The following is a 27,384-nucleotide window of genomic DNA, read 5'->3' on the forward strand; positions in this document are numbered from 1 at the left end:
CTATCTTGTTGAATAGTCTTCCTAAAATATACTAAACGGTGCTCCCAAATGTTCTTACACATAATCAATATTATTTATGTTAAACAAAATTTTAATTTTTTACTTGAATTAATATTTCATAATGTGTGAATTGCAAAAATATAAAGTATTATTATATTATATTTATTCCTCAAAATGATTGTACATATTTAATCAATAAAGTTTGGTACAAATAAGAACATTCCTTATGTAATCCACGTCTTATTAATTTATTCACTTATTAAATGTTGAATTTAATTTAATTAAACTTACTGATGTCCTGAAGGGCCTTCAAATCCCAAGAAACAAAAGACCAGGAGAATAAGTTACTGTGAAATAACTGCTATCTATCAGTGAATTCTATAAGCTGGAATAACCACTTAAATTCAACATAGTAGAGCACTCTGTATTGACTGACCCTAATCATAACACTGATATACTTTTCTCATGAATCAATCAACAAACTGATTCATGTTGTATCCAACTTGAAATAAAACAATTGGGTTACGTATTATGTAATTCTACACTATCCATTCTTAAAGCTAATAAATGATACTAAGTTTTATATGCAGTTTACGTAGGAAACGACAATTTTAAGGACAGATAAGCTTTGTTTTGCAAGTCTCATAAGTACTAGAATTCAAATTTGTTCAGAGTGTATTTTTAGTTGCTTCAGCTTCCTAAAGTAAAAGGTTTTTCGATTTTTTTTTTTTTGCCAAATTCAAGGTAATTATATTCTCCATCTCGTTGGACAGAAACTGGATCCCTTTCTGAAGTTAGGCATGACCCTAAGCCAGTTCTTGGGAATTGGTGGCAGTTTCTTCTGATCTGGGGCTGTTTGGTAACTGCTGAGCGCACTATTGTCTACACCTAGCAAGCTGTAGTTTGATGTGATAAGGCCAACTACCAAATATTCCTAAATGAGCTATTCTCTTGGATGCAAATGGATAAAGTTAGCGAAGCGTTGATCTGGAGATATTCGCTACTGAAGGGGTGCCTCCAGTGGGCAAGGATCTATCAAGAAGTCTACGATTTCAATTGGCCTTTGAGAATAACATGGGAACTCTCATGGGCCTGGCAGGCTGCCGTTTCTTACTTTTTTGTCCAAAATACCTGGACACTCAGACCAGTTTCCCTACTCACAGAATATCCAGGAGCTCACACTGACTTGGATTTACTTTGTATGTCTAAGTAATTCAGTACAACCACTTGGATGTCTGAGAAAATTTCAACTTTAGATTGGATTTTCCATTATGTGGTTATAATTTCAGCATCACAAATTTATTTCCACCAGCTCTGTCTGAAAGGCTGTGACCAGTTTTATTAGCTTTACAAGATATTTATCACACCTCTGATTAGCACAATAAATAACCCGTACCTCCCTTTTTCTGTCTTGGAGCCGTCCGAGAACTTCATCGAATAATAAGCTTAAATTAATTCATTACTTACAAATTTTGTAAGTATTTCTATAGGTTCGGAATGTTTTGTTCATCACTGTTATGTTAATCAAAATTGAAAAAAATCAAAAATAGTAATCTATAATAATAATAATTTTTTTTTTTTTTTTTTTTCATTTTTCTAGGCATTCAAGGATCCATCCAACATCAGAATGAACAATGCAAGATTTTCCCTGCTTTAATTGAGGATAGGAACTTTTTAATCTGCTGAAGAAAATTAGTTAACTTTAGCGTCCTGTAATCTATCAATTTTAATAAATTGAGTTGTGTTTTGTCGCTTTTAAACGGTTAATAGTCAGAGGATTGCAGCAATTTCTCCAGAGAATACTACATTCTGAGTCATTGAATAATAAAGCTTGCAGATAGAGTGCTACAGTTTACGATAATTAGTAACCCAATCTGGGACTTCTGCAAGATATCAGAAGTATTAGTAGCTGTCAGTGATCTCGTTGAAGCTAACTTGACTAGAAAGAGGCCTAACCATTTTGGTGAATAAAGCAACTAGGCGTCGGAAATATTTATTTTTAGCAGATTTTAAGCTGCAAGATTAATCCGATCGGCACCACCGTGCTGAATTAATTGTAATTTTTATGGGCGTATTCATGCAAAACATTTGCTTTTCTAAGCAGACTTTCTTGAGAAAAAAAATAACTGTATATTTTAGCCAATAGCATTTTTGGATGCCTCTTGAATTTTTTGGCAAAAAGAAATTCACAATGTTTAAGGCTGGAGTTTTTTTTTTTTTAAGGAGAAAAAAAGAGAAGATATTAAATTGTGGAGGGGAGGAATATTGAGAGAGAAAGTGTACGAGAAAGGATAACCATGGAAAGGGTACGTTTAAATGGGAGAAAGCTTAAGAAGTAGAATCAGTCAGACATTAGTACAGAAATAGTGGTTCACACAATCAGGCGTTTTTATTCAACGCGCCAAGTAAGTATGCCTTATTCTGCTATTTGAATTGTGAGAAAAGTTTTATTATCATAGTTATTTTCTCATCTCCATTGGTGGCATTTTCTTACAATTTCTTAACTTGAAAGACTTCATTGGTTCAGAGAAATTTGTTATTTACACTTAAATACCAGGGCGCAGTCAGAATTATTTTTCGGAGTTTTGGTTTAAGAAATTCCTTTTTAATTTTAAAACTATTCTTTCAATTAGGATAGAGAACTATAACTTTTTTACTGAGATTTTTTTCGGAGAATATATTGATTACTAATAATAATTATAATAATGAGAATAATATAACAACATGATTTCATTAAACTGCAAAATGAATCTTAATAGTTGCTTACTCATTAGTATCTTACTTTATGCTTTATGCGGTTCTTGGTCGTTCCAGCACAAATCAACGGGAGCTAGGGTGTACGGCGCTAATCCAAGGTATGATATCTCGTCTAGGTTAGGAACATATGTAGGCTTTTCTGACAAAATTGGTGGCTATAACTTTGCTGCTGAAATTATAACAGACTGTATTCAATTTCAGGCAGAATTGCTCAGACATCCAGGCGACTCTCTGATTAATTAATCCTTTGTAATTAATTCAAGAAGTGCCTGATATTTCTATATACCAATATATTCTGTATGTCTGATTTATCAACCCTATTGATACTTTAAAGGTGTCTGGGCATTTAGTATCAAAGTGTAATGAGACGGCATTTGGCCTGGCCTAGAATGGTACCCTCAAAAACATACCTCAGCCACTTATTGCGAAGGACAATTTTTCGATAGTGTACAAATCAAATCATTGGAATAACACCAATAATAAAAATTACTATAAAAATAAAAAAAGGGATTAGCTCATGGTTAGCGTATTGGATCGAATCCAGCTGCTGGCTCTTAGATTTTCTCTTCCTACGAGCTTCTTATACCCGCAGATGGGCAGTGTAGTCTGTATCGAAAGAACTCTGCCCTAGGCCTGCACTGAAAAATACCCCGGACGCCATTGACCTCAGATGTTGAAACGCCATAATTAAAAAAATAATAGCCGCAGCAACTGGTGGTGAAACTTGGCCAGAGGCTAAGAAGTTCATTATTAGTCTATGTTCCACATATCAGATGATCGAGGTCTATTGAAGGGTCACGGCATCTTATGGCCTTTCAACAGATCGCGTTTTGTAGGTTTAGTAGAAAGAAAAGGCATGAGTTGAGTATTTCTTTTCCATGTTGAAGGGTGAGTATGGCTGAAAGTTCGGTACTAAGACGTTCCTTCAACCTTAACCCAGAACCCCTCTCCAGACTCTTATGTATAATCAGTCAGGACCTGAGAGGGGAACCCTCTTAGAATGTCATAATGAGTCGCTGAGTCGTGGTTGATAAGCTGATTCTAGCCAACCTTATGGTATCTAATCTAAACTTCGGGCAAATTGTTTTGATAAATAATTATGTTTAGATCGCATAAAATACATGGAAGTAGGAGAGTCAAGCCTTTTCTCTCGTCTCGGTGCTGCAATTAATTACCTAAATGAAAGTCTATTGACGAAATTACATTTATATTTTTTGTAGCATTTTATTGGAAAACTTATTTTGCGGGGTTTTTGGCTCCTAAATCCCCCTTTGGTGCCTCTGGGCATATTTATAAGATGAGAACAATAATTATGTTAAAATAAGAGAAATTCTAGTAGAATCAAATAAACATTTATTTAAAAAATTGCTTCTCCGAATGCTTCAGTACTTAATCTAACTTTAAACCAGCTTTAAAACCAAAATATGAAATCATATCAATATTTAAATCTTCAGGTTTCTATAATTATTGTAATTATTTCTGTGTTTCCGAAAACTTCGTTTTCATTATCAAAATGCAGTCTCAAGCATAATATTGTATTCTATTCAGATTGTTTTGCAGCTTGCCATTTTTATAAGCAAAATTTTTATTTTATACCATTTACATTCCATTATCTTATTCTACATTTAATTTACTACTGCATTTGTCTTTTAAAATATTTGTACATAAACTCCTACTACCTTTTTCAAAATAAGTCTGATAGATATCAGAAATAAATGTATACATATTTCACATATATAAGTTTGGAAAGCGTGGGAAGATCTTTTGTTAAAGTAAAAGGATTCTTTATCTATAAAACTTCTCTTAAGAACAAAAAAGTCTTTGCGCAACTTCTTTGTTTGGCAGATTATTCTTTGTACTATCCATTCTCTTCAAAGAACGTACTTTAGAAAATTGCGTAATAATTGTAAAGATGAATGTTTAATTTGTTACAGAAATTAGTTACCATACTATCAAATGTTTTTAATTTTACTATGACATCCTTAAGTAGAATTTTTTACACAAAGTGAACTGTGCCACTAATATTTATATACATCTAAATAAAGCTTTAAAGATAAATACTTTCCAGGCTCTATAAAATTCCCTTTCATGCTCCGATTCACTGAAGTATTCACTCAGTGAAAACTAGAAATAATATGTACAGACCACAGTAACATTAAAATTGCGTTTAACTTAATTATTGTTTTGTGTTTGTGTAACGGTGTGTAGCAGTTACCCCACCCCTCAGGAATGAGTAAGAGTGAAAATAAGACATCTCCAATCTAAACACTGCTCCTGTACCAGTGGTTAAAGAAAAGTAAAACTAAATTATCCCAGTTGCATTCCCATAATTCAAACAAAGCTCTTATGTTTATAGTATTTAGTTTTTTCACATTTAACTTAAGCAATATAAAATATTATTTTTTAAGCCTAGGTTGTGACGCCATGGTACTTCTTCAGATGGTTCCTATTCTACTTCTCTTGTTAAGCACTTATTGCTGGGCCATCACCAACGATCCACAACCACAGTTAACCCGTTAGTTAACAATTTATTTACTTTTATCTAATATTTGTGATATTTATATTATTTATGCGTCAGAGATTGGAAAAATTAAATTGGGACGATTAACAATGCTTTCAGCATTTTCCAAATCATTAGTAAAGAATATAAAGCACATTTCAAGATCTCTTTTATTAAATAAATAGAATTCATTATCAAGCAAATGTTGAAAATATAACTGTAAAAATGTATTGCAATAAATTCATCATAATTTATTTACATAATCTCTTTAAATAACAAAGTTCAACTACACTTACTTGATTATTACACTTACTTATGTCACTACATCTTATAATTAAAATTGTGTCAATTTAAGATATCCCAGAAATTTAAGCTAAGGTAATTTCACTAATTATATTTCATCTAACAACAGTTTTTTAAAAAATTAATTACCTCTTTTAATTATTTACTAATTTACGCAGCAGTTGCAAACTATCTCCCTGAAAGGCGATGTTCATCAAGACTAGAGGCAGCACTTGGTACAATGTCAACTCGAAGATCTGGAGTTAGTTCTTCCTCGCTAGATCTAGAAGGATATGCGCTACATCATCCACTCAAGAGTGCCCCTTATGAGATGTATGTCACCGATATGAGAATTAAGGCTCCAGGAAGGTGGGCTAGAGTAGACAAATGCAGGTTAGTAATATAGTTATAGATTTTAATTTATAAAAAAAATAATTAAAATAAAAATAGTATTTTTATTTCAGAATAAATCTAGTGCTGTCGTTGCGTTTTTGTTTTGTTTTTCGAAATTTTCGTAATTTTATTGTTAATTTGTTGGCTTAAAAATTTATTTGATAACATAGCAAAATACAAAGTTATTAAATATGCAAGAGATACGTAAATTACTAAATTATTAATACATCGTTGGTCTAATTAGCTAACCTAAAACTCCACTTTTGGCATTTTTATAGATTTTTGAGCCCCATCTTTGCAGAAGAGTAAATAGACATGCTGAGAAAAAAGTGCGAATCTCATTTGGTATCGGAAATAGCAATAACTCGTATTCAGTAGCAAAACCTAGTTACCCAACGGAGTGTTATATACCCTAGACGCCTTAAAATGAATTTCAAGAATCTATGGCTTTTCTGTGAAGTTGATTTGCTAATAAGACAGAAATCAACAGGCCTTATATGAAGTTCCCTTACGAAAACTTTTGTGCTTTTCTGAGCTGTTAATATAAGTAAAAGATAAATTAAGATAATATATAAGACAAATTTTCCTAAAATTAAAAAAGGAAAACTAAGACCAACCTCCCTGCCTTCACAAGAAGAGTTCACTTAATTGAATTTTTCCGAGGAAAATGTTTCCAATAATCATCGAGTCATACGCGAGCAATACCAACTTTTCAGAAAATCAATGGAGCAGATTTAGTAAAGTGGCTAAAAATCACCCAATCTAACTTTGAACTTACTACTATAACAAGTTTTTAATTCAACTGTAATAATGTTTGTCTTCTTCTTTTTCTTTTTTTACTATCGTGCTAAAATACACCTTTTTTCGTATTCAGGATCCCTAAAACGTCTTTTCAGTGAAATCACAAATCTAAACTCTGCATGATTACATTTTCTGCTGTGTGAAGTAAGGTAAAGTGATAAACGTTTATTTGCTCCGTAAAATTTCAACTTTGTGAGATATTTACTAAATATATATTAGTTATAACTATAAAAATCATGAGAAAACATTTTTGTTTCAAAAAGAAGAATTTAGGGAAACTTGAGTGCTCAGTGGCTAATGCACTGGACTTGCGCGCGGAGATCCCTGGTTCCAGGAGCTTCTTACAGCTCACTGCTCTCTCTGGTGACGGCCAAAGGCTGTTTCGTCTTTTCATATCCGCTAATTGACTGTGTTGTATGCAATGATGGAACACTGTGCACTGTGTAATGCCTTTGGGCGCAACTGCTATCGTTGATTCGCCTTAAATAAGTAACAAGAATCGAACTCTCTCGAAAATTTTAAAATCCTGTAACATAAAGAAATGTAACAATAACTTTTTTCTGAGCTGTTTGGTATCGTTTTCAAGATTGAATTCAAAAAAAAATTTCTAAAGATATTGCTAAACATTTTTTCTTGTCATATATATTCCACATGAACTTAATCGTTAAAATTTGGTTCTTGTAAATTGATCTACTACCATAGTCCAGCTATAGCATTGTCGTAAAGAGACGGAAAAGTATTGAATTTATATATGTACTTACAATAAAATACTGAAATTATTTATTTTTGTGGAAAACTTGTTCTGATTAATTCAAAAGATTATGTAATTTCATTCTCACTTTTGACATCAATTTTTGTAATTTTTTAGGTATGATGATGCACTAGGCACCCTTCAAGCAAGATTAGCATTTAAAGATCTATCGGTGTCTGGAAATGTACAAATATATGATCAGACTCCGATATTATCAAAGACTCCAATGGACAGCTGCAACCTTACTCTAAGGTAAAACACATATTTAACTCCATTATAGGCATTTCTTCCCTTTCTCTATACTGTTTAAGAGAGTACATTGGATTCATGCCAAATTTTTGAAATTGAGTTACAATTAAAGTGCACTTTTTGAGTGCCTTTTTCATACTTACTAAAAAACTTTTTAAAAATTATTCTGTGATACATCGTGCTCTCAAAACATCTACACCAACAAAAATTCTCTTGAAAAGTGATTTTTTTACACTTTTACTAATATCACAGTGTTCATGATGAAGTGTGGATTAATTCAGATGTACGTATCAACAATTTAAGAACTCAACAATCTTCACTCCCTTTAATTATACATTTTTTCAAAACTCCATGTCTTAAAAGTGTTTTTTTTTTAAGTCGACATGTATTTTTTCAAATTGAAACATTTGTCAAGAGCAAATATGTTATAAAAAAACTAAAATTATATTAGTAGTACTTCTGCATTTCTATGTCTTTCATTTTAGAAGTTCTTTTTTTAATTATTGGCCTTGACCAATGTATGCTTATAAAATATAAAATAAAATATATGCCTAGCAGTTTTAAGAGAAATGTTTTTACGAGAAAGTTGAAACTTTACAGAATCTGAGGTAGTTCCAAAGTTGGGCTTCCCATTGAACTGCCATTTTAATGACATCTACTGCTGATCATCATTGTAAAAACTAAGTAGTTGAATTTGCAATTTTGAATAAATTGAAAGTTTAACATGCTCGAGTATTTTTCAATTTTGTATAGGCTTTTTTCAAACTTAATGCTGTTTCTGACTGTTGATAGAGTTGTAGAGCCAATTGGAGTTGGCTTTATTCTAAATCTTGTATAACTCTTCTGTGCAGTAACAGTTCGGTTCTACGTTAGGTTTTGTTATCTGAGTGAGAGCTACAAAGGAACAATTAACTTCTAAAAAAATTCTGACTTTTAAGTAGATGTCAAACGAGTGAGAACTACAGTAAAGGAAAGTTATTGGGAAATAGTTATAAACTAACTATTTATATCAACTTTGTTTTTATGTATAAATAAACCATTGAGACGTTAGGTTTTCATCTAAAATTAAAAAACAAAAATTATTAATTAAAGTTTGAGAAAATTGATGTTTTGGTTTAATATCTTAAAGGGAATGGTAGGAATGTGTAATTCTAAATTTTCACAGGTGCTTTCTTTTAGTATTGATACTTCTTCCTTGAGTATGATGTTTTCATTTAGTACTTTGCTAGTTTCTCTAAAATAACATAATTAAGCATGTTCTATTTATTTGAATCTCCGCGAAAATTGAGTTTTTAGAGAATCATTTATCCGAGGGCTTGTTTCCCGGAATTACATGGAATGGACATTATAATTTCCTGGAGATTTTCTCGAAAGTGAACGAACTCTTTTAAACTAGAAATTTAATCGGCTCATTCAGTTATGACTCCTTTAACGATTGTTGAGCCCAACCGTCAAGCTTGAGTGTGACATCTTTTAGCTTCATTCTGAGGGTTGAGAAAGAAATAGTCGAATATAACAAAACGTAAAAGTACTCTGCTCTTATAATAAATGGAGCACTCATAACTTTCACCCATAATTGAAACCTTTTTTACAAAGAAAATGAATTTAGAGATGTCCGTGGAATGTTACGACATTAGGTTTTTATCTAAACTGCATTTAAATAGATTACCGTCATGATTGACGTCAACTATTTTGAAATTAATAAAAACCTTAACTTTGATAAAAGATGTTCAAATAAAAACGAAGTATTGAGCGCTTTAAACATGAAATCAAGGAAATAAATGTGGTTATTATATTTTTAGAATGAGAAGAGCTGGTGTAGGATTCACAGTCATGCCGAAGAGGAGGAATAGCAGAACAGCTCCAGGTATAGGTGTCAGTACAGCTGCCACATTTGTAGAACCTCAGTTCATCAGCGTTCATGCCTACGGTTGCAAAGGGTATAAGAAGTATAAAAATTCATTCTGAAGTGATTTAAACATCTACTAAAACTTTTTTTATGTTCGTTTCCATACAAGTTGACTTTATTACACTCAGTTGATTTCTTGATACCATGTTTAAATGACAAATAATTTATTAATTCTTATTTTAATTATTTCATCACTCACTTACAAGGCAACTGAAAGTTTTGGTCTAATTCATTTGAAGCCCTAATTAATCTCCTTCCCTTAAATTGCACCCACTAATGTTTAAAGAATTATAAATTAATTTCTGGACGCAATGGAATTATGGTTACAGCACTTTTAAGTATTGTTTGATTTTTATTTAGCTTTTACTGTTTTGATAAAAACTGTTCAAAGTATTACTGATAAAAAGAAATTCAAAATGCAGTTTTAATTTTATAGTAATAGTTAATTTCTGTTTTTATGTCACAGAGGATCCAATGACAGTACTAATTTTAGAAGATCAGATGGTCCAGAAGCGCGAGATTCGTCAGTTGAAGATAATGAAAATATGTCTCAAGAAATTGAACAAGTATTCTTAAGAGGTGTCCGTTCCCTGTTGACCAGGTACTTGGAACATAGGCTCGAACCTGCGCTTAGGGACACTCTTATGATGAATCTTGGATACAGTATCTCTTATGGTAGATGATAAACTTATAATGACCAATCTAATATAGCATGGAACTAACTCAGTTTGCGATAGCCCTTAATTCCATGTTCTTATTATTTTTCAATAATTTTAATTTCATGAATAAAGTTTTTATAAATTAAAAATTTCAATTTTAAATTACCACCGATGAGATTTTAAAAAAGAAGGTGCTAAAGTACTTATTAGTATGTAAGAGTTTATAAAGACTACTTGAAAATTTTAAGACTCACTAAAAATTTGCCAAAGAAATAAATTATTTTTTCTAAAAATTTCTTTTCATGCCTTTGAGGTAAATTAATCGTAATGTAAAGTTCGTCATTTACATTTAAATTAAAATTGGTAACTACTTTTATGCGCTAAATTAAAGGCAGATCAATTTCTAAATTTTTAAGAAAAAATTTCTTCACAATAGCTACGTTATATCTTAACGGCTTTCAGTTGTATAAGTATATATAGGTAATTTATGCTAAAATATTGCATTTTAATCCAATTTTTCGAATTGAAATTAATTGAATATACCTACAAATTACAAACTATTGGCCGCAATAGTTTCAATATTTATTTTAATGCCGATTTCGCAGTAATGTAATAAATCCGAGAAGCATTAATAATTTCTTTCAGTTCTTTAATCAATCAGTTATCAATAACAGTTCTTTTGGTCAAATTGATGAATGAGGCATAAATCTTGGGTTGACTGTGTAATTATTAAAATTTTCAGTGAAGTTTGTAAAATTAAATAATGATGTATTGTAAAATATTATTTTTATTTATTATTTTAATATTATAAATTGTTTTATGTTTTACTGTATTATTTATTGTTTTGCCTTTTATTATTAAAGCAAGTATGCAATATTTATCTCATAATTAAGTTCTTAAAAAAACTTTTACTATCAACCAAACAAACAAATCTACAGAGAAATCGCACAAATAATGAATACAAAACAGATATGAAAACTTTAATTTGATAACATTTTTATGTATTTTTTGTAATTGCAAACTACGATATGTATAAAATTATATTAGGAAATATTTATTTTTGCAGGAAGAGTTTTGTAACATTTAGAATTGCAAATAATTTTTAATTTTGGTATATTCAAAGATTTAAGTTACAAGGTCTGCTCAACTGCAGTCTTGGCTTCCTTGACCATCAAAATGAACATCCTACGAGCACTCTCTTAAACTATGTATTTCTACTACTGACTTCATAAATTAAAATAATAATTAAAATTTTTATTTGTATATTGAGTTTATGAAAACAAAGAAATGCAAAAACCACACTTGTAAGAAGAGGATATAGACCACTCAATTGGCCACTCATTCATAGTAATAATTATACACAATTTAAACTTGTCTCAAAAATTAATTAAGTTTTTTAGTTGATAAATAACTACTTTACTAAAAAACACTTGATGTGGTTAATCTTAATTTTCATTAAAAATATATGTACAATAATAAATGTAGGATTTCGTTTTAAACGTTATAAACTATCTGTAATTTTAATTATTATGAATTCACAATTTTTCAACTGCTTCCACTTCTATGTATTGTCTGTTATAGAGACAGATTTATGATTACACTAGATTGGAAACATTTTCAGAACCTCTGGAGCGATTTTCAGAACACATACGTACATTAGTGAAAATATTTTAGCTCTCATGGCGAATAAAAGGTTCTAGGATGCCACAATATTGCTGCAATTGTTTTTTTTATTCATACATATATGGTAATTGCCAATTATAATATATGTAAATATTTTACACTTAAAGTAGTATGTATTGTGCATTAGTAGTAACATTGATTCAACTGTTTTGTACTAATAAAATATTTCTTTCATTGTCTATTTTCATTTATTATATTTGTATAAAATTGGTTACTTAGCACCAGAAGATGTGGTTCTTGCGGTTATTCATTTAATTTAATGACAGATAAATTGACATACATATTTATCATAGAGTCTGAAGAGATAGTTGATATTGACAATTACTCGTTCTTAAAAATTTCATTGTCTTTCAATTGAACTGATACACAAAAGTGCCAAATTATATTTAGGTCGCTAAACTATTTTTTTTTTGTGAGGTTATTATACCGATTGCATGTAAAAACAATACTAACCATTTACCTTAATATCCACATAAGGTATAAAATTTATTTATTCAGGTGGGGCTTGTTCAAAATAATAACGTTTGGAGGATCAGGCATCACTTAAAATGCATTGGATTGCGCTAAGGAATGTTGGGAACAGCAGTATGGAATTTCTTATACACTAATCATCTCAAGATGTTCTGAGTATGATTCCCTTGACTTCCAGAAAGTTAGAAATATGTGAGGTAGAGGGTTACTTCAATCCCAGCTATTAGACAAGCCTACATACCGTCTCTGTTGGTCTGCTTCTAAGAGCAGCCCCCGAGGAGGTAGAGCTTGGTTTGCCTTCTTGAGAGTCTGATAAAGAATTTTTTTTTTAAATTATTAGACGTAATTTTTGAAGATTCTTCTTGTTTCTTCTTAAAATATGTAACATTAAAGATGTTTTGAGTGAGAAAAGAGATTATTTTCATAAGAATGGTAACTAACAATTTTTTTGGATGGATTCAGCCAGTCGTTGGTAATAGAAGTAGCTCCAACAGAAACTTCTTACAGATAAATGGCCTAATTCAGATACTATAACTTTAAAGTTCAAAAAATTATTACAAATTATAAGTGCGACCTGAGTCATTAATCAACTGATTTTTACATTTCCTTAAGTTCGTCAAATCATTTAAATTTAGTTTATCATTCATGTTTTGGTGGAAATGATTAAAGAAAATCATAATCATGCAAAACAAGACCTTTAGAGTCAACTTGGTGCTATAATCAGAATCAGACTTGTAGTACCTATCGATTGCTCAATTAACATCCCAATGTATAACCTGTTGAAACCTTCCCATCCAAGTCAGGATAATTTATTTCATATTTGCCTCGTTCTGGCAGATAAAGTGCACTCGTGTAATTGTGAATATCAGTTCTTTTTCTTGATGAAAATGAATTCTCTAAAATAAATTACTTCTAAAATTCTATTCTGCTTCTAATCTAAATCTTTAATGGAATACGTTCAAGGACAGTTCAGTGATGCTGAGGACGACAAGTAAATTCCTTTGAAATTAATTTGGTAATACTCAAGAGTTTTCTATTGTAATGATTCATGTACTTTAAGTCCTAGGGATTCAAAGGCAGTCAGATTCAATATTGTAGAAGAAATAAATAGACTGAACGTTGATGACAGTGGAGTATCTGCGGAGGAGATTGATGATTATTATTCAGATGGTGATGATGATGATGATTCTTATAGAGGAGGTAAGATTAGTGAAAAAGGGAAAATACAAGTAATTATATACATTTTTTCTTATAATTCATTTAAGATTTCTGACTGATAAGTTACCTGCTTCAAATAAAAAAACTGCTGGTCAACAGTTTTTCTAACAAATAGAAGTTTATTGCGCGTTAATAGCGTTTAACCCAACTTTTCTACTCACTATTTAACATGCACAGGAACTTAAGGAACTTCAGTCTCTCCGTGTTGTTCTGAGGCAATAGTCGTTGCCAAACTTCTGCTACTAGACATAATAATCGCCTAAACGACATTATGTACCATCCCAGTAAAGTAAAAGAAAAATTGTTGCTATCCAAGTTGTTAAATGTCATTACCCTGGATTCTTTCAGAATTGGTAAAATGTGCAACATTTTCTTTGAATTAGCTAACGTCAACAGATAACACTACGGTCACCACTTAATGGTAGTTGTTCTTCTGTTAATTACTAGACTCATCCTTGATAACAAAATAAACAATTTTAAAACCATTCTCCTATAGCACCTTCTATTTGATGTTTAACTTACTTGATGTCACTTGCTTTCAATGTTATGAGAGATGAAATGGAAGCATTTTCATTTAATAAAGTGAACATTTAAAAAAACTTTTATCCTAAACTATGAGAGCAATTCTTAAGAAAGCCAAATTTCAGATATTGATCTTGGATATGGAAAATCTTCAAATGTATTACGACAGCATGGAGGGGCTTCTTCAAACGCGCAGAATCCATCACAAAAAGTTGCCAATTACCAACCGGCGGAGAAATTATTCAGAAAATTTTTAAATAAGATAAATGTAGAAAAATATGAAGGACCACCATTGCCTATTCATGCCGCCAACAGTTTGATGGAAGCAAATAAGCGAAATGATGCTGAAAGGTTTGAAACATCCAAAGCTTTATTAGCATGTTTTATAGTCCATCATAGAGCATATTCCCTTTTTCTTTTTTCTAATCTTGAATAGCATTTCTCTCATTAGTTATAGTATGCAGGGTGCCTCCGTTTCTAGTGGCCTAACTCTGGGATTCAGTTGCGCAGATTAAATGTACAGTTCATATGTCCTTTCGACAAAAATCCTTAAATCGGAAATTATTTCACATTTTGTGTTTTGCCAATTTTTGAGTAACTTACCGTTTAAAATTGCTAATAATTTCAGACATGCTGAGACTAACACAACAAACCTGATAGCAAAGGAGCATTAGATTTGCTGTCAAGGAATCTTGTTTTCAAGTTTCACATAACTGGCCCTTATCAGTTCATAAATTTCAAAATTCTAAAATTGCAATTTAAAAAATTAGGCCCTTTACTGATTTTTTGTATGTGCCTAAATATCGTCCAATTTCTCAAAACTTTCTTCGTCTACTGGACTTTACATTAATATGCACAGATGTGATTACTTGGATTCGATTTCCTGAGTTTGATTATTAGAAACTTAAAGCCAATGTACAATGTTATCTCGCTTTAGCCCTTGGTTTTTGTGTAATATGATGCCTTTTTTAGATTTCATGTACCTAGTCGTTAAATATAAAACTCATTTTTAATATCTTAACAGAATCCGAACAAAAGATAAACATGATCGAGCTACAGCTGAGCAAGTGATGGATCCTCGCACGAGAATGATCCTTTTTAAACTTTTAAATAGAGGTACAATATCAACCGTCAACGGATGTATATCTACTGGTAAAGAAGCAAACGTGTATCATGCCACTGCAGGCAACAGTTCTACAAGTGAAATCAAAGATTACGCAATTAAAATATACAAAACTTCAATACTTATTTTTAAGGACAGAGATAGATACGTTACAGGAGAATTTAGGTATTATTTTTGTTACATTCATTTGTTATCATTCGTTCTTTCTCTAGAATTATGTACATAGTTGATACAAATTTAGTTGAAGGATTTAAAATATTAATGTTCCAACTAAATTTCTTTAAAATGTGAGTATTTTTCATATGATCCTGTTCAGATTTCGTCATGGTTACTGTCGTCATAATCCAAGGAAAATGGTACGTCTTTGGGCCGAAAAAGAGATGAGAAATTTGGTAAGAATGAAGTCAGCAGGTCTACCTGTCCCAGAACCGATTTTTTTGAGATCTCATGTACTTCTAATGGAATTTATTGGGAAAGATGGATGGCCAGCACCAAAACTGAAGGTGGGTTTGTTTTCGGACATTGGAATTTGCTCCTGCCCTAAACTTCCATCATCTCTCCAAATCCTGTATTTTTCTTTCTTAGTAAAAATGGTCTACTTTACCAAATTAATTTCCAAATCAAACAATTAATGCATGGCTGACTGCTTTCAAAAGTATTACAGTTCTAATTGAAAAATGTTCCTCAAACTACTAATTTGGTAGCTTTAAATACTAATAGTTACGCCATTTTTTTTACATATCGTTACTGATATTAAATGTGACTGGTAAAGTAGTCAGTAAAGTAAAGTAATCGCCTATTTTTTCAGGCGGGGTTTAACGTCTAACTACCATTTACAAGGTGTCGTGGACGGAGGCGAATAGCAAACGTACTTTACTATTTCTCATTTAACCATTAAATAAAATCCAAGGCCTCTGACCGGGAATCGAACCCAGTACCACAATGCATATTAGCTTTGCAGGTCTCGCCTCTTAACCCGCTCGGCTACCGTGGCGCCTATTGAACATATGTAGATCACTAGTTTAATTAGTATCCCAAAAAACGGATTTCTTAGTCCCATTTTATGTAGACAATAATGTGACTGGTAATTCAAACCAAAAATATTGTTATATTGAGATAAATCTAAATTCTGTATTTTCTGAAAATATTTCTAATTTAAATGATACGACAAGTGTAGTTAACATTTTTTGTTAAACTTAGGAACATCTTCAATACAGTCACACTCCTAAGAAAGTGATTTTCTTCAAACTTCATATTCTGCGAATTCTTTTAATGCATTTTAATACACCATAGAATTATGCCTCACTTCTTTAGAGTTATATTTAGAATTATGATTTCAGTTATCTGAGAAAAGTATAACGTTAATTTATATACTTAGTTCATGAAATACATATAACATTGGCCGAATAAATTTCTAGAACTGAGAAAATGCATTGAGTAAGTCACTCCACCGTCTTATGGTCTAAAACTAATTTCGGAAGCAAAGATAATTATCTTTAAACCAACTTTAAACTTCCTGCCTTTTTTATTTTGAAATATGTTGTTACTCACACATACTACAGCACTCGCTAAACACTTTTTCTTACTCGAGAAAATGTGGGATGGGTGTTGGTCTAGTGGTTATGAAGCGTGGCTTTGTAATTAGGAGAACCCCAGTTCGAATCCTGCGTTTAGCTAATTTTTATTTGTTTGAAAAAATGTTATTAGTAATGAATGTGCTTCCGCTTCTAACACGTCACCTATTTGGTAGTTAGACGTTGAGCCACGCCTGAACAAAATTGACGATTATTTTACTTTGCTTTACTCGAGAAAAATGTATAACCGGTAAAAACTCAATTTTGAAAATTTTGATCGCCGTATTTTCTTTTTACCATGCGCTTGATATTTTCTCTTAAGCATTGCGGTCTAACATCTAGGTTTCGATCAGACCGGAAACTGAAAGTAAAACGTTACAGAATAATTTTTAAAATTTTTCTCTATAAGCCCTATTTTTTTCCTACCAATGAATTGGGTTTGTTTGCCACATTTGCATTGATCTCAAAGGGATTCATCAGTAGCACTAATATTAGGATTCCCCCTAAAATTAGAGTTTAAAATTATTAGGTTGAATTATATGAATTTAGACACACAATCCAGGATTGAAAAACCATCTACTCATGTGTAATATAACATTTCACTCTATATTCAATAATATAAATCAAGACTAGATTTTATTTCAATTTAGTGATAGTAAAAAATAATAGGAACTAGCGCAAATTCTGCTTTATATAGCGTAGAAACTCGTTTACTTTAGGATGTAGAGATTTCAACATCCAAAGCTTGCAAACTGTATAGAGACTGTGTCACCATGATGTGGATTATGTATAACAAATGCAGACTCGTCCATGCTGATTTAAGTGAATTTAACATATTGTAAGTATTGTTTATTAAAACAAAATTAATTTTAGAATTACTACAAAATTTCTATAGCTTTATTTCACTATCTGCATTATCTACTTTGCTAGATACCACAATGGGGAAATTTATTTAATTGATGTGTCACAGTCTGTAGAACATGATCATCCACATTCATTTGAATTTTTGAGAAAGGATTGCACCAATATTACAGGCGAGCTTTTATACTACTTTATCTTTTATTTAAGTTTGGTTTGGTCTGCAATGCTATAAATCATAGATTTTGTTTATTACTTTTCTTCTACTTAAAGTATTGAAACAGAATTTTATTTATACAGAATTCTTTCGACGTAAAGAAGTTGCTACAATGACAGTGAAAGAATTGTTTGATTTTATCACTGATCCTCTCACAGCTGAAGAAGAACTAGAAACACGGTTGGACAAAATCTCTGAAAAATTAGCTAATCAAGCTCCTCTGACAGATGAACAAGTAATTGCTGATGAAGTATTCAAAAATGCTTTCATCCCGCAAAGAATGACACAAGTAAAATACATCAATTTTATAAAACTGATTAATGTTGCATTCCAATTTTTAATGTACTTTCTCTTTACTCAATTAAGGTAATTGATTTTGAACGAGATATTAACCTTGTAAGATCTGGTGAAGCTGGGGAAGATGATCTTACATACAAAAGAGTGGTTGGATTAAGTAACAATTTAGAACCTGTGAGAGTAGCAGAAGTTGAAAGTGGTGAAGCCAGTCCTTCAGAAAGGGAGGAAACGAGTAGCAGTACCAATACTGATTCCGAAGGCGATGAAGCTGAAAATTCTAAAGAGACTACTGCGGCTGGCCGGCCGAAAAATGAAACGGCCGAGGAGAAGAAGGTAATTAATGATGAAGTTCCTTCAAAAGATGTCATACTTATTGAGTATATTATCGATTTTTCTTTCACTGAACAGTGAGTATTTCTAAACTCCAATTAATTCAATAAAATTCCTCTGTTTTACAATCAACTTGCCCCGCATTACTCGAACTTCTCGAGGTCCTCACTGCCACATTCAAAATTACTGATCCTATCCAAAATATTAAAAGTTTTGATAAATAGTGCACACCTGAATTCTCTCAGGCTTACTACTTCTTACATACGAACTTATACATATCTCAACAAAATCAATTAAACGTATCAGGACCAATTAATTTATTTTAATGTAAATTATTTTTGAATATTTTGTTTATTTTTTATTGTTTTTTGATTGCAATAAAGGGGAATTTATTGGTTTCCTCGCATTTTTATTTATTTATTTTCCCAGCTTGTCACAAAGTTAAACATTTTTATTGGAAGTTGTAAAAGTTTTTAAAGTAAAGTAATGCCAATTTTTTCATTTCGGGCGGGCTTTACGTTCAACTACCAATTATTAACTATTAAATAAAATCCAAGGCCTAAGACCGGGAATCGAACCCAGTATCACAATACATATTAGCTTTACAGGTCTCGCCTCTAACCGCTCGGCTACTGTGGCGCCTTAATGTTTTTAACATTTGTCGTTTACTCTAAATATATTACATATTTAGTAAATAAATTTCTATATATAAAACCTTGTATTGACTACTGCAGCAGTTGTTATTGGATACAATGAGGTTTGCATTAATAAATTGTGTTTTTCAGGCTAGGAAAAAAGCTGTGAAATTACAACAAGCTGAAAAAAGAAAAACTAAGGTAAAGAAACACATCAAAAAAAGAAAAGAAAAAGTCCATAAAACTAAATAGTTTACTAAAAAAAAAAAATATTTATTCACAAAAAATATTCCAATTTGTTGAAATTGTACAGAAATTTTATTTATCTTTTTCAAAAGATAATGTTTTTTTTTTTTAATAATTTCTTAATTTTTGTTAAAGATTTTAAGCTTCATTTTTGGGAGTCATAGTTCCCTTTAAGTAATTTGATGTTGCTAATTTCTCGAAATTAACTATTTTTGCTAAATAAATCTAGAAATATAGGTAAAACTTAAATATTTTTCTAATAAGATAGTTTTTGTTTTATATTTTGAAAAATTTTCAATTAATGAACTTTATTCAATTTATATTATGCAAATTGTTTTTAATCTATTCTTCATTAGTAAATTTGCATTTAAATAGTTAATTAGCGCTTTTATCTGATAAAAAATAAGTGGCACCAAATTACTTTGGTACTCTACGACTTTCTTAATGTTCATTAGCTGGAGCGCAATATCACACTGATTCTATAATGTTATCAACAATCCGTTCCAATGTTTCCTATCTGCCTTTTCTGAATCATGATCTCTAATTACTGAAAAATGATTATGTATTTTTATCTACATAAAAGATACAAATTTATGCGAAATATTGTGCCAAAAATATATTTTTTGAATGTATCTTAAATATTTATGCTAAAAATGTAGTACACTAATTTTATTACTGTTGAGCAATAATCAGCCACCAAATTTTTAAAATTATAACTTTATATTTATATTTTAAAAATTATTTTGAACAGGTACTTCAAGTGATAAATATAAATATTTTTCTTGCATTTTATGTATACACAAATCGATTACTTACTATTAAACCATAAATAAGATGTTATTTTTTATGTTTATGTGTTAAAAAAGTACAATAGAGAGAAACTCAAAAATATACATTTCTTATGATAAATATAATAATTGTGATGTTTTAAAATGCAACTCATTGTTCATAATCCAAGAAACAAAAGTAATCACAGATTATTATTCTTAACCTAAATTGTTGAAATCGTGCTCAATAATATTTTCTATCGATTTTAAACATTCTTTGCACTAATTAATTAATAATTAAAGATTTACTTGATTTATACTATTTGGTAAGTAATGTTCTTCACTTGGCCTCAATCACAGCATGTTCAACCACATGTAACTACATTATAAGTGGCTGTATTCGAATAACAAGACGTGTCAAGTTCTTAGTCTCCATTTTAACCCTAAATAAAATGCTAATCTAAATACCACTAACATAACTAGAAGGAGTCTGATTTCATGCCATGGAGTTTCATCTTCTAATGCTAAGTAGTGGAGTGTCACCTGAAATAAATAATATTTGATAAGTAACTGACATTTTTTACTTTATTAAGTGCAGCAAGCTTAAGTGATGAGCTTTTTAGTGGAAATCAGACCCAGCTACTACTTATATATCAACTCAAATTATGGATAAAAGTCCGAAACTGGCCAGAGGAAAGATACATATTCATCTTATGCCGTTCTCTGGTGTCAATGACGAATAAATATAAGTAGTGAAAAATATACACGAAAATGAAGTAGATAAAAATATACATGCCATGCAGTATAAAATCAACTATTTTATCCAGCACTGTGGACTCTTCTGTAATTTCAACTGTACAATCTTTTTTAGTGTTGCTGTCGTATGGAGAAAAGCTAATGCTAAGAAAGAGATTTTTTTTTGCAGATTTCCAAGTCTTCAATACCAAAGGTAATTTTTACACACAATTTCAACAAAATTTTAGTGTTGCCCTATGGAGGGAAGTCTAGTTTCTAACAAACACCAAAATAGATTTTCTCGAAAAATTATTTTAGTAAGTATTCGAATTTCTAGTTTTAGTAGGCAACGAAACTCTTTTAGCCGATTTAGAGAAATTTTAATGGCACTTACGTAAGTGACTCTTTAGAAAGAAGAAAATAATTTTTATTACATTTTAAGTGTGGCTGCTTATCAACTACAAAAGTAGTAGCACCAACATATAACCGAAGCCTTATTTCGGATCTCTGGCTGATTCGCAAAATTCAAATTCTATTATTTGGTGGTTTATCCTTTGAAGACCGGGTAATGATTCAATAAAAGTAAAAGTTCCCGATAGCTTTAACAAGAAAAGATAGTAAAATACCAGCACTTGTAAGTAATGAGAAAAAATGAGGATCTCATGTTTGGTCTATTTGTCAATCATCCTTATCAAACAATAATGGCTAACCAAAAAGATAAGATAGGCAGAATTTTGTATATCACAGCGTAAGCAAATTTATTATATTTAAAAAAAAAATCCATTCATTAAATTATTTAGTTGCCCAATTGTGATAAGTTCACTTACCTTAGGATCCTGAAAATGGCAGTAAACAGGATCCGAACATTCAAGCATTTCTCGATTCATTCCAAATACTGAAATAATTAGAGCGATCACGCCGGATCTCATGAAGCTAGACTTTATCATTGGCCACATGTAAGAGGGAATCGCACGTGCAAAATCAAATCCATAAATAGCGAGGCCCAGAAAAGGCGCTATTGAAAGTGGACCTACTGCAGCACCATTCTATTAAAGAAATCACTAAGTTTGAGATCAGGGTAAATGCATTGTAAAGTTCAGGTAAAGAGATGTTTTAATTGAAGCATTAAAAGCATTTTTGCCAAGGCAATCATTTTCAAAAATTCAGCCAACTACTAAACCTTAGCAGGCATGCCAATAAAATAGGTACTAATAGAAAATACATCTTCAGTTTACTAAGTCTAGACTCTTTATTGTAATTAGAGTGAACTGCTTAACTTCATTTCCATTTGCCTAAGTCTTCTGAATCAATTTGTTTATCCCAGATACCTGATCAGACAAAAATTGGTCACAGTTTTCTTATTCACACATCTATTGGCCAAGAAAACTTGTTTGATTCGTAAATCGTCAGATCTTAAGTTATGAGTAGTAGAAACGTTCGATTAAGTTTTTATAGCATGAGAGATCTACACATCCAATTAATTTTTCGCAAATAACTTGCAATTTTGTGTCTCTCAACTTTCTCAGCCCTTATCACACGCGATTTTCCTTTTATAAGAAGAAATGTCTATATACCAACAAAAGATTTTAAGTCTATATTTAATGTACGTGTAAATGCGTAAAATGAGTTGTACAAACGCGGATTACTCCAAAATGTCATATCGTGTTACGGCGAAACCTCGCCGTGTTATACGGTGACAAGTTATACTTGTACTTTTAAATGAAGCTATTTCATATTTTTATTTTAAAAATATCTTCAAAATATTACTTATATTCTAAATAAATAAATAAAAAAACTTACTGTAACACTGAAGACAGAGCCAATCATAAGTCCCATTCCTTCTGCAACGAAAGCCACCGTAACACCCACGGTACAAAATACTAAAAATCTGTCTAATTCATAAGGAAGGCCTGATAATGTATACACAATCGTCAGGTATAATAAACTGAAGAAAGTCTGCAAAAAAAAAATACAAAAACTTTTATGTTTAAGATTAGTTTATTTATCAACCAGGAAATTGTATGAACTAGTGTTTTTAATAATAATATTTATTCTTTTCAGGACTTAACGTCTATACAAAATGGAGTTGGGTACATAACTTTTAAGTGATAAAAGTATTGTACAATATACTTTATATATGACATGAAATTATCTGATTGGCGGGATTGAAGGAATAAATAAACGCCCCTCAACTTTTGCAAGTAAAAGTAAGAGCGTTAATAAGCTTTCCCTATTTTCGAATTCGTCTACAACTTCTAGAGAAATTATAATTATAAAAGAAATTATAAGAAAGAAATAAAAGATTTTGAAAAGTATTAGCACAAATTAAACAGTATTAACTAATTATAGATTAAAAATTATATTTTGCACAAATCCAAAATCTAAAGACTCAAAAAAAATTACTTGTGTCCGTTAAATAATTAAAAATAGCACTAACTTTAAGTAAATAGCAGTAATGTAGATTAACCTTTTAAAAACTTAATAAGAAATTACTTGAAGTTAATTTTTTGTTCAATCTTCAAAGTTCACAGTTCAAAAAGTTACTGAGCCAGAGCCCACAAATGATAAAAATACGATGCGAATTTCCACATTCGTACAGAAGCGTTTTATTCTTTATTTAGATATTTTCACCTAACCATTGAAACTACAGGTCGTATGTAATACTCACAATTGTTGGCACCTTGGAGAAAGTCAAGGCTAGATAGTACGGACAAAGGCCATACCACTGATTAAAATGTTCTTTCTTCAAGAGTTTGACTTCAAATGGATCTGAAAAAACGCTATGTATGATTCCCAAAATAGCTATAATAATACATTTTTCTTTTAATATGTTTTCTTAACATCTACAAAAATAAATCCTCTCAACCAAAGAGATATTTTCATAATTAAATTAAAATTATTCTGGCTTGCCCCGCCTACATACTGTGGCTCCCATTAATATTGGGACACCTATTACAAAATGATCTAAAAGGAAAATGAAAACAACATACAAAAGTTTGGAATTTTTTTTTTTTTAAATAACATTAGCAACATCTGTAGAAATTATATATAAGTACTCCTTAACAAAAACTTACAGTTTAAAAAGTTAAGTATAAGGGTTGATTAAACGCCAAAAGGTACACAAATCAGCAAGTACCCAACATTTCATTAATACTTCATTGATATTATTTAAGTAATTTTACCGCATTAATTTTCATTAATATTTTTAAGGAATTTATTAGATGTCACATACCCTTATGCTGGCCATTTTCATCTACAAAATATTTGTTCAAGTAGCACACCATTTAACTTAGATTGACTGTAATATCTATTTATCTATAATAATCAAACTATTAATCACTGGTGAAAAAGAAAACGTTATAAAAAATAAAAAAATATGAGGCTAAAAAATTCATAAACTTTTTTAAAAATTGCTTACACCAACTTACATCAATGATTTTATTTATTTTTATTTTTAAATAAAAATCGTCGGTTTAAGTTCATTCTTCGATAAAGTAATTGTTATTTTATGAAGTAGTCAATCTGGCTTTATCGTAAATAATATAGTTTTCTTCAATTACATTCTCCATCTAGGTGTTCTTCCCACAATGTTGTGTATATGTAATATAAAATAAATAAGATATGCATATTTTTAGGACAGCTAATTATTCCAGTATTTTACCATAAGTAAAATTAGGGGAACTAAATTAAATTACAATTGAGAAATGAATAATTGTTGTTGAATAATCTACTTGTTATTAACTGTGTGTTATTTGTCCTCACGAATATTTCGGTAAGACGAATTCAAGACTGAAATATTGCTTTAAATCCTCCGTGATTCAAATTTAAACAGTAGCCGGCTCTAAATTTGTCTTTTTCTAATTTAACATGCATGTATATGTGACAACTTCAGAATCAGAAGAATAATTTGGAATAGAGTTAAAATAAAGTACCTATTTATACGAAGATATAATATACATTTTATCACAATTATAACTATTATGAATGAACTGGCCAGCATAAGGGTATGTGACATCTAATAAATTCTTAAAAAATATTAATGAAAATTAATGCGGTAAAATTACTTAAATAATATCAATGAAGTATTAATGAAATGTTGGGTACTTGCTGATTTGTGTACCTTTTGGCGTTTAATCAACCCTTATACTTAACTTTTTAAACTGTAAGTTTTTGTTAAGGAGATTTTTGTACCTTTTGGACAGATTTTCCTTTTTGTCTATTAGCAAAGTTACATATCTGCTTTACAGATTGGATTTTTTTAAAATTTGGAATAAGCTATTCTATCATTATAACCTGATAAGGTGTTAAATCGGAACCGTAACTACCACTGGAGAGATCTTTTTAAAGAATGGTTATAGTTGCGGTCCCCAAACCATCCTCAATAACAATTTTTTTGAGAAAGCCTTTTTATATAAAATAGGAAGGTATTTGTACGTAAATAGCAAAATTAAACTGCGATTTCAGTACTTCCTTTTAAGAGGAGCAAGAAAAATAAACTGCGATTACAGTACTTCTTTCTAAAAGGCAAAGATTTTGAATCGAACGACAATTCATTGATGTAAATCGGTTCACTCATTGATAATTTTAACGATTGCAGTACTTCCTCTTAGTAGGTGTAAGAGCATGATGGCACTTCACAGCCACGTAGAGGAGCTTTAATCACTTCTTCGTGCTAAATTTTATCAAAATCGGGTTAAGCTTTGTAGAAATATTGGTAATAATAGTTTTAGAAAGGGCCTTATTTGGGTGGGGCAAACTCCCCTCCTTATGAGGCATAGCGTCGAGACTTTTAAAGTACAAATCTGTACAAAATTTCGATTCATTCATGAAAATCGGTTCACGTGTCGATAATTTGAAACGATTGCTATACTTCCCCTTAATAAGTGTAAGAGCAGATCGTCGCTTTATTGTTAGGTAGGGGAGCCCTAACCCTATCATCCTACCAAATTTTATCAAAATAGGGCCAAGATTTACAGAGTAATTAGTAATAATAATTTTGGAGGGGGCCTTACATAAAGGGGGCTAACTCCTCTCCCATTCGATGTACAGGGCCGAGACCCCCAAAAGGCACATCTACATAAAGTTCCGAATCGAATGACACCTCATTCATGAAAATCGGTTCACGCGTTTAGGCGCTACGTTGTTTACAAAAAAGGTAACAAGAACAACAACAAGAACAACAAGAAGAAGAAGAAGAAGAACAAGAACATTTTTTGAAAAAGCCGTTTTTGCTCATTTTCGGCAACTTTTTTCTCGAAACCTATTAGATCTGGGTGGTTGCAAAAAAATTATAGTTATAAAGGAGAATTTGGAGTAAGATTTAAAGAAAATTTGGGAATTTTATCTTTTATAGAAAAATAGAAAAAAATTGTCAAAGTTGGGTGTTTTTCAACGTTACACTTTTTCGTGCAGTTTTTGATGGTCAACCCTTATACAACTGTCCTACCGGACAGTTTTAATAAATCAATGAAATTCCAAACTGTTAGGTAGTACTTTTAGAAAAAGTGTAAAATAAAGCTCTCAAAAATATTGGGACACCAGAAGTGCTAGTGTTTAAACGGTCAATATTAAAATCTCATACTATTTAATATTTGGTTGGTAATAATTTAATAATTGCTTTTTGACTTAAAACAGTCCTCAAACGATCAGGCATGGATGAAACAAGTTTTTTGGTTAATTCAGGTTGTGTTTTTTTCCCATTCTTCCAGGAAACATCGTTTTAATTCATTTTTGTTAGATATTACTCGTTTGCTTAAAGCACTAGCTAAATATTGCCATAATTGTTCAATGGGATTAGGATCTGGTGACTGCGGAGAGGTTTGGAAAACTTTTCGGCAATTATATAACAGTCACTGACGTATCACCCAAGCCGTAGGTCAGGGGTCGTTATCTTGGTAGAATTTAAAAGACCCTAAAATACCCAATTTTTTGGCACTTTTTCCAAATTATTTTTTAATATATTACTATAAACTATTTTGTCCAACATTCCATCAATAAACACTAATTCTTCAAATCCTGATGCGGACATCCAGCCCCAAACCATAACTGACCCACCTCCACCCGGAGGTGGAGCTTTAAAACCCTTTAATGTTGGCTGTAAATTCTTCTTTTCGAGCTCAGCATTCGCTTTGCTGCAGCCCATAACCCATCCATCTGACTGAAAAACATTAAATTTTGATTCATCGCTAGAGTATATCATTCCAAAAGTCACTATTTCCATTAAAACATTTTTCGGCAAATTTCACTCTCTTAACACGATTTATCTTACTGAGAAAAGGATTCTTCCAGGCTATTCTACCATGATAGTCGAGTTTTCTTAGCACTCTCCGAACAGTTTCTGCCCCTTTTTTGCTTTCTAAACATGTCAAAAATTTCACATTGAAGTTTTGGAGCACTAAGTCGGTGAT

At 31.1% G+C, this 27,384-nt stretch overlaps 3 protein-coding genes across 15 annotated transcripts in view; 2 read left to right on the top strand and 1 right to left on the bottom strand.

Annotated features, from left to right (window-relative positions):
- LOC141460627 (uncharacterized) overlaps nucleotides 1-12,163 on the top strand; it is a 28,698-nt gene extending 16,535 nt beyond the window's left edge. For 2 of the 13 annotated variants that reach the window (XM_074140840.1, XM_074140845.1), the window contains exons 3-8: nucleotides 2,224-2,405; nucleotides 5,171-5,272; nucleotides 5,719-5,932; nucleotides 7,602-7,736; nucleotides 9,536-9,682; nucleotides 10,109-12,163. In XM_074140840.1, coding sequence (XP_073996941.1) covers nucleotides 5,182-5,272; nucleotides 5,719-5,932; nucleotides 7,602-7,736; nucleotides 9,536-9,682; nucleotides 10,109-10,325 — 804 coding nt within the window. In that variant the 5' untranslated portion in view covers nucleotides 2,224-2,405; nucleotides 5,171-5,181 and the 3' untranslated portion in view covers nucleotides 10,326-12,163. Of the gene's footprint in view, nucleotides 1-1,600; nucleotides 2,406-5,165; nucleotides 5,273-5,533; nucleotides 5,636-5,718; nucleotides 5,933-7,601; nucleotides 7,737-9,535; nucleotides 9,683-10,108 lie in introns of those variants that run through there. The other 11 variants (XM_074140814.1, XM_074140863.1, XM_074140855.1 and 8 more) reach the window with 11 other exon arrangements.
- Nucleotides 12,164-13,217: 1,054 nt separating this feature from the next.
- On the top strand, nucleotides 13,218-19,534 carry RIOK1 (RIO kinase 1). Its single transcript, XM_074140788.1, has 10 exons — nucleotides 13,218-13,446; nucleotides 13,516-13,655; nucleotides 14,321-14,546; nucleotides 15,220-15,483; nucleotides 15,635-15,821; nucleotides 17,612-17,730; nucleotides 17,823-17,926; nucleotides 18,051-18,256; nucleotides 18,334-18,597; nucleotides 19,380-19,534. The coding sequence occupies exons 1-10, from the start codon at nucleotides 13,403-13,405 to the stop codon at nucleotides 19,479-19,481; spliced, it is 1,656 nt and encodes a 551-aa protein (XP_073996889.1). The 5' UTR covers nucleotides 13,218-13,402; the 3' UTR covers nucleotides 19,482-19,534.
- LOC141460608 (ATP-binding cassette sub-family G member 1-like) overlaps nucleotides 19,465-27,384 on the bottom strand; it is a 43,522-nt gene continuing 35,602 nt past the window's right edge. Inside the window, exons 9-12 of the mRNA XM_074140782.1 lie at nucleotides 23,646-23,746; nucleotides 22,778-22,933; nucleotides 21,805-22,023; nucleotides 19,465-20,785 (exon numbers count right to left, since the gene is read on the bottom strand). Of these exons, the coding sequence (XP_073996883.1) occupies nucleotides 20,660-20,785; nucleotides 21,805-22,023; nucleotides 22,778-22,933; nucleotides 23,646-23,746 (602 nt within the window). The 3' untranslated portion in view covers nucleotides 19,465-20,659. The remainder of the gene's footprint in view (nucleotides 20,786-21,804; nucleotides 22,024-22,777; nucleotides 22,934-23,645; nucleotides 23,747-27,384) is intronic.

The sequence above is a fragment of the Rhodnius prolixus genome, unplaced genomic scaffold, assembly GCF_049639745.1.
Source record: "Rhodnius prolixus isolate KJV_2025 unplaced genomic scaffold, Rpr scaffold_1, whole genome shotgun sequence".
Classification (NCBI taxonomy): domain Eukaryota; kingdom Metazoa; phylum Arthropoda; class Insecta; order Hemiptera; family Reduviidae; genus Rhodnius; species Rhodnius prolixus.